The sequence below is a fragment of the Ptychodera flava genome, chromosome 10, assembly GCF_041260155.1.
Source record: "Ptychodera flava strain L36383 chromosome 10, AS_Pfla_20210202, whole genome shotgun sequence".
NCBI classification, from domain to species: domain Eukaryota; kingdom Metazoa; phylum Hemichordata; class Enteropneusta; family Ptychoderidae; genus Ptychodera; species Ptychodera flava.
In genome coordinates, this window is record NC_091937.1 from 30,692,288 (window position 1) to 30,705,204 (window position 12,917).

The 12,917-nt window shown below is 39.9% G+C and overlaps 2 protein-coding genes across 4 annotated transcripts in view; both read left to right on the forward strand.

Moving 5' to 3' along the window:
* Positions 1 to 1,708: 1,708 nt before the first annotated feature.
* On the forward strand, positions 1,709 to 8,851 carry LOC139142489 (tripartite motif-containing protein 2-like). 2 transcript variants are annotated; one of them, XM_070712431.1, is made up of 2 exons: positions 1,709 to 3,636; positions 4,473 to 6,048. In XM_070712431.1, exon 1 carries the CDS (start codon positions 2,063 to 2,065, stop codon positions 3,626 to 3,628), a length of 1,566 nt encoding a protein of 521 aa, XP_070568532.1. In that variant the 5' UTR covers positions 1,709 to 2,062; the 3' UTR covers positions 3,629 to 3,636; positions 4,473 to 6,048. The 2 variants fall into 2 exon arrangements, with proteins under 2 accessions (XP_070568532.1, XP_070568533.1); XM_070712432.1 differs by lacking the exon at positions 4,473 to 6,048 and adding an exon at positions 8,811 to 8,851 and having other exon boundaries at positions 1,917 to 3,647.
* Positions 8,852 to 11,115: 2,264 nt separating this feature from the next.
* Positions 11,116 to 12,917, forward strand: part of LOC139142490 (S-methylmethionine--homocysteine S-methyltransferase BHMT2-like) — a 5,865-nt gene continuing 4,063 nt past the window's right edge. For both annotated transcript variants that reach the window (XR_011554407.1, XM_070712433.1), the window contains exons 1-2: positions 11,116 to 11,301; positions 12,728 to 12,917. The exon at positions 12,728 to 12,917 is cut by the window's right edge and continues 5 nt beyond it. Coding sequence is in view for 1 of the 2 variants with exons in the window: in XM_070712433.1 (XP_070568534.1) it covers positions 12,749 to 12,917 (169 nt within the window). In the remaining variant the exon portion in view is untranslated. The remainder of the gene's footprint in view (positions 11,302 to 12,727) is intronic.

Sequence of the window (12,917 nt, forward strand, 5' to 3'; positions counted from 1 at the left end):
ATGGAAGCCGTCCAGTCCCTTGTCGCACTTGTCGCTCGACATTGAACTTTCTTCCTACCATTTCGTTCAAATTTTCGCCGGTAAGGTAGTAGAGTGCGCCCAGCTCGGGGATAGATATTCAGGCTTTTAAACTTTCAGTTCACAATATTATTTTGGCCACCCACTTAGTTGGGCTAATTTTGAAGTAGGTAAAGTTTACACTTGTGAAAATCATGAATTTTATTTTCCGCGATAGAGTTAGCACAGGTATGGAGGCCAGTTGAATTTCCAATACCGTTGAATATGAGTAATTTGTCTCTCGAGTACAAAAATTTGCTTCTTTTGAAATTGCTTCTGTAACGTTGGGCTACAATGGATATGATAATGAACTTTTCATTATTCTCCCATCAAAATGGGTGCTTTTGGTTGTGCTTGATAAGTCAAATCAGGTTCGAAAGATCTTTTTATTAATAAAGAGCACTGTTTGACAGCTGTTTATCGCTAAAGTTTACGCAAAGTGACATTTGATATCATTGCAATCACTGCGCATGCTTCATAAGTTCACACAAATGCAGCGAGCTAAAATCAGGTATACAACACCTGGCAGTCGGGCTAAAATGATAGCCGCATTGCTGTTATCCTACTTCAGCTCGGGTTAATACTAATATTTTCAGGGGAGAGCTTTTAATAATGGACTGATTTTTAATTTGGTGTAAAGCGATCACTCTCAGTGTAAAGTGTGATTATCAATAAGGTGTACGAAATAATGCAAAAGACATAATTTTACACTGCATGAAAACGCAATAATACAGATAAATTCACATTAATGAGTTGCCTGTATTATAGAATAATACACGTAAATTCACACGAATCCACATGAATAGAGGCTTTCTGAATACAAGCAATGGATTATTAACTGTATTCACCTGTATATGCACTATTCAGCTAAAATACAGGCAATAATTCATGCTAATACAGTAAGTATTATAGCGTTTTATGCAGTGTTATGTTTTATCTGGGACGATTCCACACACACGCCACTTTAAGGTAGTATGCGCCTAGAAAGTGAAAGCCCTAAACTTTTGCTCAAACCTTTCTCAAGAAATATTTCAAACATTCTCTTTCTAAATCAAGAATCAAATTCGAGGGGGAGGGGTGTATGTGCAAATTTTGGCACTAGAGAGACAAATTACCCAATACTTGCCGATATTTGAGATTCAAAATGGCCGCTATAACTGTGTTAACTCTACGGAGAAAAATAAAATGTTCGATTGTCGAAAAACTAAGACGGTGAAAAGTTTTCTTACACCAAGTGCTTTAAAATGAATCCCCACAAATGGTAGATCAAAAAAGAATTGTAAAAGTTTGAGAGTCCGAATATATGTCCCCGCGGTGCGTTCTACCTTAAATAGACCTTCAGCGGATATGCAAATGCATTTGCTCGATTTGAACCCTCTATCAATGTTTGACATGAATGAGCTGTGCCAATATTTGGGAAGAACAGTGAATTTAAATAAGTAAAACATCTAGCATATTGAGGACATTTTCATATCCCCTTTTATATTAATCTCATTCGAAAATATGTATAGTAGCAGATAAGCAAAGAGGGCGTGTGCGTTCAATCGATGTATGAATAATTATTGTTCCTTTGTTATGACAACCAATACATATAAATAGAAAGGCTTATTATCATAGAAATGATCGAGTGCAGCAATAAATATGATCTTTCAAATTATTATTATGTTTATATCGTTAGCCTAAAATCGTTCGGGTGCTGAAATTTTCTACAAACAGGGTGGTGCACTTCCCGGTCTATACTATGTTCATTGTCTGAAAAACCTCTCGTCTATGGATGACGCTGGTGACCTCTTCAACGAACAGCTGTTCATACATATCCTAATTGTTACGATGCGAAATTGCGGGTACTGCTATACATATTTAAATATTAAAAACGACATCATTCAATGCAATTACTACCACCCAGCCTATCGATGCTGACCGCCATTTTGTTCTGTTCGGTCGAAGCGCTATAGCAGCATATTTCGCGGTGAGCGATTCAGATTTCGCTGTTTCGACAACAATAATGGCGTGTACGGTGGCGTTTCGCCGCGAGGATTTCGACGAGCAGTTTCTGACGTGCCAGATATGTTACGAGGAATATACAGAGCCAAAACTGTTGCCATGCTGTCACAGTTTCTGTAAAGTGTGCCTGTGTGGCTACGTTCGGCAGCGCACTGAATTCGATTGCCCTTACTGTCGGGAAAAGCACCTGTTGCCGGAGACGGGAGTCGACGGGCTGCCGAACAATTTCGTGGTTAACAATTTACGGGATTTCTTCGCAATTCAAGAGGGTGAAACAGCCAACATCGTCTGTCAAAGCTGCGAAAGCACGGGGGAGGCGGCTATCTCCTGGTGTAACGACTGCGGCCACTTTCTCTGTCTGAGTTGTGACTTAGCTCACAGAACGATGCGGTTTTTGCGAAGCCACGACGTGAGGACACTGAAGGAACTCCAGAAACCGGGGCGGGTCACCAACGTGATGAAGCGGAAGATGCGCTGTTCGAAACACAGCAACCAGGAGATGATGTTCTTTTGCGAGGTCTGTGAGATCCCCATCTGTACCGCATGCACCATCATCGACCACAACCCGAACGTGCGTCCGACAGCGGGAGGCGGCAACGTAGAAACCCACCGTCCAGTTGATCTGGAGGGCGCGCTCGAAGGGCATCGCCTTGAACTTCGACGCTTGGTAAGGCAGGTCAGGGTCCAGGAAAAGGGTCTAGAAATCTCTCGAAAGACAATAGGCACGGAAATAAACAGCCTGTCGGCGAGAAAGCAGTTGGTTGATGAGAAAATAGACAAGCTATTCGACGAGCTTGTCGCTCAAGCGAACAAGAGGAGAGAGGTCATTCGCTCTCAACTGAGATCCACGTACGATGTGAAATACGGGAGACTGAAATCACAGAAGAATGAACTTGAATTACACCTCGGGAATATCAAAAGTGTTTGCGAGTTTACGGAGCAGGCGATACGACATGGCAGCGGCGCCGAGATGATGGCTGTGAAAAAGTTAGTCCGGGAGAGGTTACACGATCTTTCACTGCGCAGCCCTCTGCGCACCATCTTGGAGGAAAACGCACACATGGATCTGCACGTGAAAGAGAACAACCTCGCCGAAGTAGGAAAGGCTGTCGCTAAGTTAGGGGGAATTGTCTCCAGCACAACTTTGCCTAACCTTTGTCACATGAAGGAAACCGCCCAGGGGATTTTTGTCATCTCTACCTACGATTACAACGGGCGTCCGCGGAAGACCGGAGGGGACCCCATTGAAATCAGACTCCTTGAATCTCCAATCGCCGATTCATGCGTCGCTGTATCGTGCAAGGATCAGAAGAACGGCTCCTACGTCCTGAAGTTCTGCCTCGACGATGACCACGCGTCCTCCTGTCGCCTTGGCAACGGACAACAAGTCAAGGTGACGTTTGGTATATCGATTTTCGGAAGAGAGATCGACGGATCACCGTTTCGTAATCGGAGCGTCAAGCTGCACTCGCTCCGCCATTGTAGCTGTCAACCTGAAAGAGAAGCTATTTCGAATAATGACCCGGACCATGAAGTGGAAAAAAGTGATGAAAACATGCTAGTTTAACTCTTAAGGTGGCATGCTGGTAAGAAAAAATGAAATCAGGATTTTTCTGAAACTTTGTACAGATGTCAAGCTTGGGTAGATATGTTAAATAGTAAATAAAAAAACATGGTCCCCATGCAAATTTTGCAGATATGGCGCCCTCTATGTTGTCCCGCGAAAACATTTAGCTGAAATTGGTAAAATGTTGTATTATTCGATTGACTAGTGTTATTGAATAATAAAACTGAAGTAAAGTAAAAACAATTTGACAGATTTTATACAACACAAGTCCCCGTATTGTAACATATTAGTTTTGTGATCTACTTTTGAAAATATCAGAAAATATAGCAACGTTTCTATGAATAGTGCTTTTATAAAAAGAGCAAAGTTTGGCCAAATATTGATATTTTCATTACAAATGTCATGATCTGAAATCTACGTTTTTTTACTACTCGTAAATTAAGCCCAACAATATATAGATTTCGAATCAAACGAAAAAAATGGGGGTCACCGCACAATTTTTTAAGATATGGGCATTTTTAATACAAAAAATGCTACACTGAAGCGCCCTCTAGCGACAGATCCCTGTTTAGTTTGATATATTCGAAACTTTTTTAATAGGTATTAAATAAAGTTTAGTTCACTTAAATACTGCAAATAATCCCACATTTGTCACACTTAAAACGGGCCTGTTACACAGAGTTTGCTATCTTGGTGTGAACTGTTTTGACAAACCAGATTTGAAAGCTATATCGCGACAAAAAGACCACTTCCGGAAAGAACGCTCGCGCGAAAGACCGTTCGTTCGCGTGCGCAGATACGATGCGCATTACGAATTTTCGCGTTACCCGCAAGCTACGTTAAGTTAGATCGCGCCTTGGGGACAGATATTTGGACTCTCAAATTGTTCCAATACTTCTCTGGTCTACGGCTTCTGGGGTTTACTTTAAAGCTCTTGGGGTAAGAAATATTTTCACCGCCGTATTTTTCTTGAAAATCGAAAAAAACATATTTCCCCCAGAGAGTTAACATTGCGATGGCGGCCGTTTTGAATTTCAAATATCGGTAAATGTTGAGTAACTTGTTTCCCAAAACCTTGCAAGATAATCCGTAATTTTTATTCTTGATTTGGCAAGATGACGGTTGAAACTTTCATCGAGGAAAGTTTGAGCAAAAGTTCGTCTTTCACTTTCGAGGCGCATACTAACTTGAGAGACAAGGGTGGTATTTGGTTCGGCCGGTATCACATTGCACTTTACATAATTTGCATAACAATGCCGAGTTTCATTTATCAGTCATCATACAGTGAATAATACGACAGAACTGGAAGTCTGGGCATGCGTAGAGTAACTATGAAGAGGGATCGCTGATTCGATGAATGTGAAAGTTCTTATTCTCAGTAGACCTACATTTGTATACATAAAATTATATATTGTTCAATTTGCCAAATGCAGCTTCACCTTACAATATATTCTCCCGAAAGACTGTAACATATTAACCCTTTTGAGTGCTGTATACGTAATTTTTCCCATTAAAAGTTTAGTGTAACATTTCACCAATTTCTCTGTTTTTTTCTTTGTTTGTCAGATAATTTTGGACCAGATGGGCATAAACTTTCATTGGCTACAGTTGTTGATCAAAATTTTGGGGAAAATCTGAAAAAATGACTGGATAATATTTTTGTAACTGTGATGAAAATTGACTTTGGCGCTCAAAGTGTTAAAGAGGTCGCAATATTTCACATCAGCCAAAATCGAGGTAAAACAAAAGTGTATGGAAAACCATTGGAATATGTTAAAATTGATTGATGGCTCAGTCACGAGGAAGGATGTTAAAGGTGACTTTGACATTGAACTCAGACATGTGATCTCAATATCTGGTTTGGCAATTAAACCGTTCAAGTGCCTTTATCAGGTCCGTAGTTGAGCTTTGCAGCGGTAAACCGAAAATAGATTCCCTTTCCAGTCGTATACCAAACCAGAAGTTATTTATAATTTATATCGAAGTATGTTGTTACCAGACAGAAAACAAACAACAAACCATACCAGTTCATTGATGCACGTGATTTATAGGTCATGATGCATTCTTCCATTTCATATTAATAGTTTCACAAATTGGTAAAACACAAAATATTTTGTGAGTAGAATGACAAAAATTTCGAATCATAACTTTGATCAAGATATCTTAAAATGATGTCAATATTTATCAACGTAATCAACTTTGGTGTCAGTTTTAGTGCAATGAAAGATGCGTCGTTTGAGGGCGCATTCACTATCAACCTGTCATGTCATCCCCTTTGTCATATATCGTTTCATCTAGACTTAATTTAAATTTTAAGAAAGTCAAGGTAATGAGCACACACCTCTCGTTTAATGTCTAAATTGCGCTGCAAACATAGTTTGCGATTAATAATAAATTAATAAATTGGGTAAATAAATGGAGACTGTGTATGAGAGTCGAAGATCATTTGATGCGACTCGAGACAATTTTTGAAGTGCGTCATGTCACGGTAGAACAGACTTTCTTACAAACCGTTCTCGGTAAGAAGGTTAGGATCATAAGCCTGTAAGCAAACTGTGCATATATCGAATATCATTGTACGGTAACGCTCTAATAACGAAATATTTCCAGGTACAGCGTGTTTGGTCGTTGGTCCAAGCCTTACCTCCTTGCAGGTTACATGCGATCCACCAGCGACATAACCCCTCCGAACTACTCTAGAGAAACCTGTCGCCGGCCAACTTTGACGCCCTCTTTCCAATGCTACCCTCCCCGTCAAGCAAGTTTTGAAATGGCACTCCCCACTTGTAACCCCTTAAATGCTTTAAAAGCATGACCCCTATATATACTCCATGTATTTGCCAAGGCCTATCCTGATTTATAACACTACCAGGTACGCTTATAACATAAACAGTTGCCAGCCCACAGAGAAACCGCTTGTAAACTCTTTTCGCGATCGGAACAGCTTTGTTGACTGCCCCCTGATAATACCTGACATCTGGTAACAAGGACAAAGTGATGAGTTCACCAACCATTGACGTACATTCTGCAGAGAAATTACAAACAACCTCAAAAGAGGAATAAAACTGCAGCAAGTGTAAATGAATAAAGTAAAAAATTGGCCGACTAGCGGGAAATACAATAGGCCTACTCGTTGAAATAAAGACTGCAAAGTTAAAACAAATAAAGTAAAATACTAACCGACCAGCGGGAATTAAACACTTGCAAAGCAGAGACTAAAATGCGCAGAAGTTTCGGGTGCAACCCTTCGTCAGCACGAAGGGTTGCACCCGACTCGGAAACGTCTGCGCATTTTAGTCAGCACGACGGGTTGCACCCGAAACGTCTGCGCATTTTAGTCTCTGCTTTGCAAGTGTTTTAATTCCCGCTGGTCGGTTAGTATTTTACTGTATTTGTTTTAACTTTGCAGTCTTTATTTCAACGAGTATTGTATTTCCCGCTAGTCGGCCAATTTTTTACTGCATTCTGCAGAGAGACGCTCACGTGCCTCAAACGGCGCATGCTCATTGAAGGGCGGCCTTTTGCTGGGGTTTAGTTTTCTATTCAAGACAGTGTATGTGCATCACACCGGCAAAACCGGGCAGGTATTTACGCTTCCTACATTGCATACATAACCAATATATCGATATAGAAGCAAGGGTTGCACCTCAGCGTTATCACCTCGCCGTTATTGAGCCACTCTGATTCATCTACTGGAATTCATAAAGCCATATTCCGAACATGCAGACGAGATGTGAATTGCAGCAATGGCGAATATGAAAGAACTGATCGAAATGCGACCCATGATTTTGAGTGCACGGCTGTTTGAGAACCGGGCATCTGCTCGCACAGAATTAAAAAAAAACTTAAGAAACTACTAGTACTCTCCATTTTGGCATTGAATGTTTTTGTAAATTGGCTCAGACAAACTCCTCCGATTCTGTAATTTGAATTTACAGTAACTGTAAATGTTGTTTTCAAACCTTTCCTGGATAATTATTCATGAAGCAGAGAATATCACAATGCCAGGCGCTAGACGAACAGGCCTGCTGTGCAGCAGAAATTATATATTAAAAGAGCCAAGTACTATATGCTACTCTTGCTTGGGCGGCGATCGGCAACGAATGTTCTAACGACGGTTTCCCACACTGGCATTGAAATCACCTAATCTGTTTGCTTTTTATGGGTGACCTGTGACTGACTCGGACCTTAACTTTTACCATATCTTTAAGGTTGCTGTCGGCCCCGTTTTCGGTATTTACTTGTGCAGCCGAGGTTGTGCTCTATTGTGCGTCTCTTTGCCCCCTGTAATTTGGTCTGTATAGGCTGCCATTCACCATGTCTGACCTTGTTTTACATACCATCTTGAGATCGATAACCTTTGGTGACATGTTGAATACAAAGCACGTGTCAGTATTTACTGAGATCAGCGGTTTTGTTCGTTTTTTAGCCCAAAACGGTCACAACTTTGTACAAACGTATGGGAGACAAGATATCGTGCATCTTCAGCGGCCATTTCTGACCTTAGTTTACGAAGTTCATTTGCAATAGGTAGCCAATGTATTTGTAAATGATAACCGCTGAGGGACCTTTGATCCTATACTGGTATGCCGACTGAAAAACAAATCACTGGCGACTTAGCTAGTCAAGAGACTTGGCTCGAGACAAATATGGCCTAAAATCCTGTAAGATAGTGTTTCAAATGGACCAGTAGCCAAATTTCATCTTCTGATTTTAGCACCCGAGTATTTTATCATGACTTTAGGTTGTCAAAACTCTTGGCAGGTTTTGTCCACCTATTGCTCATGATCGTTGAAGTCTTTGAAAGTGTTTAGCTTTGATTGTCCATAAGCACACACATGGATCTACCCTTGCAATCTCTGCACAGTATTTCAAAGGAATCATATGTTGATTAGTCAGTCTAGTCCCTTCATTTGCTATAACAAGTTATTTAGTCAGGGCGATTATCTTCCGCGCCGGTGATCGGTAGAAAACTCTATGATCACAAGACATAGGTAAGGCTTGCACGATAAAATATTTAATGCAGGACATTTAGTTATCATATATTCTAGACTATTGTATCGCTTGATGTAATGCTTAATAAAGTTGTCTGCTGTACCCTGTGGTCCAACGTAATGTTGTACTCGTATTGTGTCTTACTTTGTGCCTTGGCATATACTCACTTACACATCTTCCATTTTAGGGACAACGTCTGACGTGGTACAAGATGCCAAAGGTGAAAGGTGGGTTATCGCATAAATTTTACTTACTCAGCAAATCTGATAACGTATGTAGGTTGTTGCTGATTTTCGACTAATGAATTGCTGTGTAAAATTTTCGTTCACCGTTTGATTATTTACATTGACTGAGCACACCACAAGACCTTGCATCACAAAAGAAACTCATTCCGTTCGAATTGGATTTTGCTGAAATCAAATGAACCTGTACTATTCGTGCAATCTGTTCTTTGGAGACCTTTCTAAATAGGTATACACTTCAAGAAGTTATGGAGCATCATATAGAAATTTTATAATATAGCAATCCCAATTGATAAACTAGAATATATATATATATATATATATATATATATATATATATATATACGTTCAATAGAAACACAATGAAAGTGAGTAACAGTTGTATGAAGAATATGGCTAGTATAATCAAATCACATAATACGAGAGTAATCACCGGAAACCAACGTCAAGATCGACCAGCTGATTGTAATTGCCGGGACAGGTCTACATGCCCGTTGAAGGGTAACTGTCAAGTCGAAGGTGTGGTTTACAAGGCCAAGGTATCAACGGGGGGGGGGGGGGCAACACGGAGAAGGTCTACATCGGACGCACTGATAACACCTTCAAGACGCGCTTTGCTAATCACATACAATCGTTCCGTAACGAAAGGTATCGGCACTATACGAGTTATCCAAGTATACGTCTGGTCCTTGAAACAAAAGAACCAGGTCTTTGACATTTCATGGTCAATTATTGACAAAGCATCAAGTTACTCTGACATAAGCAAGCGATGTAATCTTTGCATATCAGAAAAGCTGCACATTATCAATGCTGATAAATTTTGGTTTCAAAATGTCACCACCAAACCAAATATTATTTATCAAATTTTAACACCACCTACAAAAGAATGGTACGTTCCGATCATACATATATAAGAGTGTTAAGCTACGAATATGTTCACTTCTTCTGTCTGATGATTGCAGAATGCATGAAACTTAAGTAACAGATATCATTACTTTGTACTTGAAGTAATTTTGTGTTATTATTATATGTATGTATATATATATATATATATATATATATATATATATATATATATGTAACACATGGACTAACTTAGACATCACATTAAGAATATCAGAAAAGTATTACCTTCTGTATGTAGCGACGGCAAAAATACATTAGGAAGAAAGTGTTTGAATGAGAGAGAGAAAACAGAGAGAGAGAGAGAGAGAGAGAGAGAGAGAGAGAGAGAGAGAGGAGAGAGAGAGAGAGAGGAGAGAAGAGAGAGGATGAAGTGTATACTACCATATCATCATCCATGTCACTGTGAATTGAACTTTTGAACCAGGAGGCGATAATATATCCAAACTTTTAAATTGAATTTTCAGGTGCCGCCAACTGGTAAATTTCATGAATTTCGCAAAATCATCACAAAACATGTTTTGAAGTCTGATATACCGATTTTTCGTATTTTTGACCTTGATCCGAAATTTGGAGGGGAAAGTAGAGCTGTTCGTAACTGCCCTTCCTCTGGCATACACGAAAAATGTGCCCTCCAACTGAATTTTGATGCCCGCTGCCCTCCAGTATCTATAGTCTGCCCGCTCCCCACTCCCCACAACATTTTAGGCTCCCTCTGCCCTCTCCCCACTACTGAAATTTCCCCATTGCCAACTAGATGCCTACTAGGCAACCCAGATCAACGCAAACCGTTGGAGCAGCTGGCAGTATAGCTTGGAACATTGCTCCCCTCTAAGTTAGGCGCTAAATCTCCCCTCAAGTTCTATCAACCACGCCGCTTTCCCCTCCCTCTACGTATCTTCCGGTGCCCACTGTCAAAAATTTTCTCCCCGCCCACTGAAAATAGTGAAATTTCTTCCCCGCCCACAGTAAATATAGATTTTTTCTCCCCGCCCGCTGATTAGTTTTGAAATTAGCCCGCCCGCTGAAAAACGTCGAACGAACACCTTTTTGCACGAACAGCTTAGTTGGCGGCACCTGAATTTTTGTGTCAAGGAGGCGATATATATCCGTGTTAACCAGTGGAAGGTATGAATTACCAAAAGTCCGTGATACAATTTTGATGTCACTTGTCCGAAAGCTCACGACATTGAGATCGGGTTATTCCGCTGACGAAGGTTGCAGTGCTGCGACCGAAAATTTCAGTGACTAAAAATTTAGCCTGTTGAGATCAAAAGTTCAATTGACAGTAATCAGCTACCATGACAGATGAATTTTCATGCAAACATCATCCATGTTTTAGGCTTTTAAGAACGAGTGAAGGATGGTGAACATATTATCGTTGCTGAGGATTACATCTATCTATTTGAAAGGAAGGGATATTTAAAAGCTGGTCCTTTCGTACCAGAGATCATTCTTGAGAATCTAGAAATCGTAAAAAGTGCTTATAAGGAGTTTGTACATGCCGGAAGTGACGTCGTGTTAGCATGTACGGTGAGTAATTTCAATGTTCCTTTTTGCTCCCAATGTGTTTATTTGAAAGAATAAGAATAAGTTGAAGAACTATGATGGAAGTTGACTTATGTACATCAATGGATTTTCATGGGGCTATCCAGTATTACTCGTATACAAGTAATTTCGCGATCTTCAACGGGATACAAAGCAGGCCGTTCATGGCGCTCTCGGTCTAAAAATGTGCAATCGGTATCGTAGTAAATCTGAAATAATGGCCATCTCAAAGGCAATTATTCGCTTTTAACGTCAACAGATTAAAGAGTAGCGCCATCTTTCTGCCAATACATAAATCAGTGACGTTTCTGCGCCATTGCTGTGGAATTTTCATTCACGTCGGCGCTTTACAGGTGTTTTGACAAATTGATTGAATGGTTGATTGCTGATTGATTGATTGATTGATTGACCGCTGTAAATGACCACATTGGTTTGTTAAATAGTCATACCTTTTAAGAACTGCAAGAACTTTTAATTTTTAAAACTTTTGATTGGCAGACCGCTTTGTTATTGATAGATCAACTATAATGGCTGCATAAACAAGTACTATTCATGGGGTCTTGAAGGTTCCTAATAGAAATCTTATTTTTTCAGACCCCCCCTCAATACCCTCAAAATATTCAATACGCCTCTTTAGGATCAACAATTTTCATGCCCCCCTCCCCTGAAAAAAAACTATCATATAGCCAAATCTTTATGTACTGGGCAGTTCTGCGTGCTGATGTTCGACAATATAGTTTTAACAACGACGCATAAATATTCTGTAGTGGTCATAGAAATGTCGGCAGTTTAAAGAGCCATATTCCTAGGCAAGCTCTTAAATTGATTCATTTTAAATGCATCTGTAGAGTTGAGTTTAATCCAAATCTAGCTGGACCAATGGTGCCCGCTGAAGAGCACCTAAAAGGACGATCATGAGAAAGTATGCAAAGTGTCAATTCCTGGTTACATTTTACAAAATAGTAAAAAAAATGAGCACGATGACCTACCCAAATATTATTGTTTAAGTACACGACATTTCCATGATCTAGACGCTACTTGTAAAAGTGTCTCAAAACTGACAATTATTGTTATTGAAATATGCTATCAAATAAAAGTTTTAGCCTCTGAAATTTCGATTTTTATAATGGCAAACCTGGTAAAAATCAAACAATTCTCCATTTTAATTAAGAATCTTTACTGTTCAAAATTTTAATTTTACGTCATAATTGTATAACGCCCGGCCAAGAATGTAAACATATCATTCACTGCATGTGAATGTAGCCTATTTGACAAAGAAAATGCGGAGGTTGTGGAATTCTTGTTTCTATTGATGGTTTTCAAGTATAATAGCCACAAAGGTTAGTTATACACCTAATCAAATTACCTATACCTACCCTCTTACACGTCTTCACTCTCATCACTTTTACAGTATTATGCCAATCGTGAGAAAATGCGCCACATTGGCAAAGAAGATGAACTCATTAAGATGAATGTCGACGCACTGCGCATGACGAGAGAAGTTGCAGACGAAACTGGAACACTGATGGCGGGAAACATTTGTAACACAAATTTATACTCTCGAGGAAATACTGCCAAAGACAAACCCATCCGAGAAATGT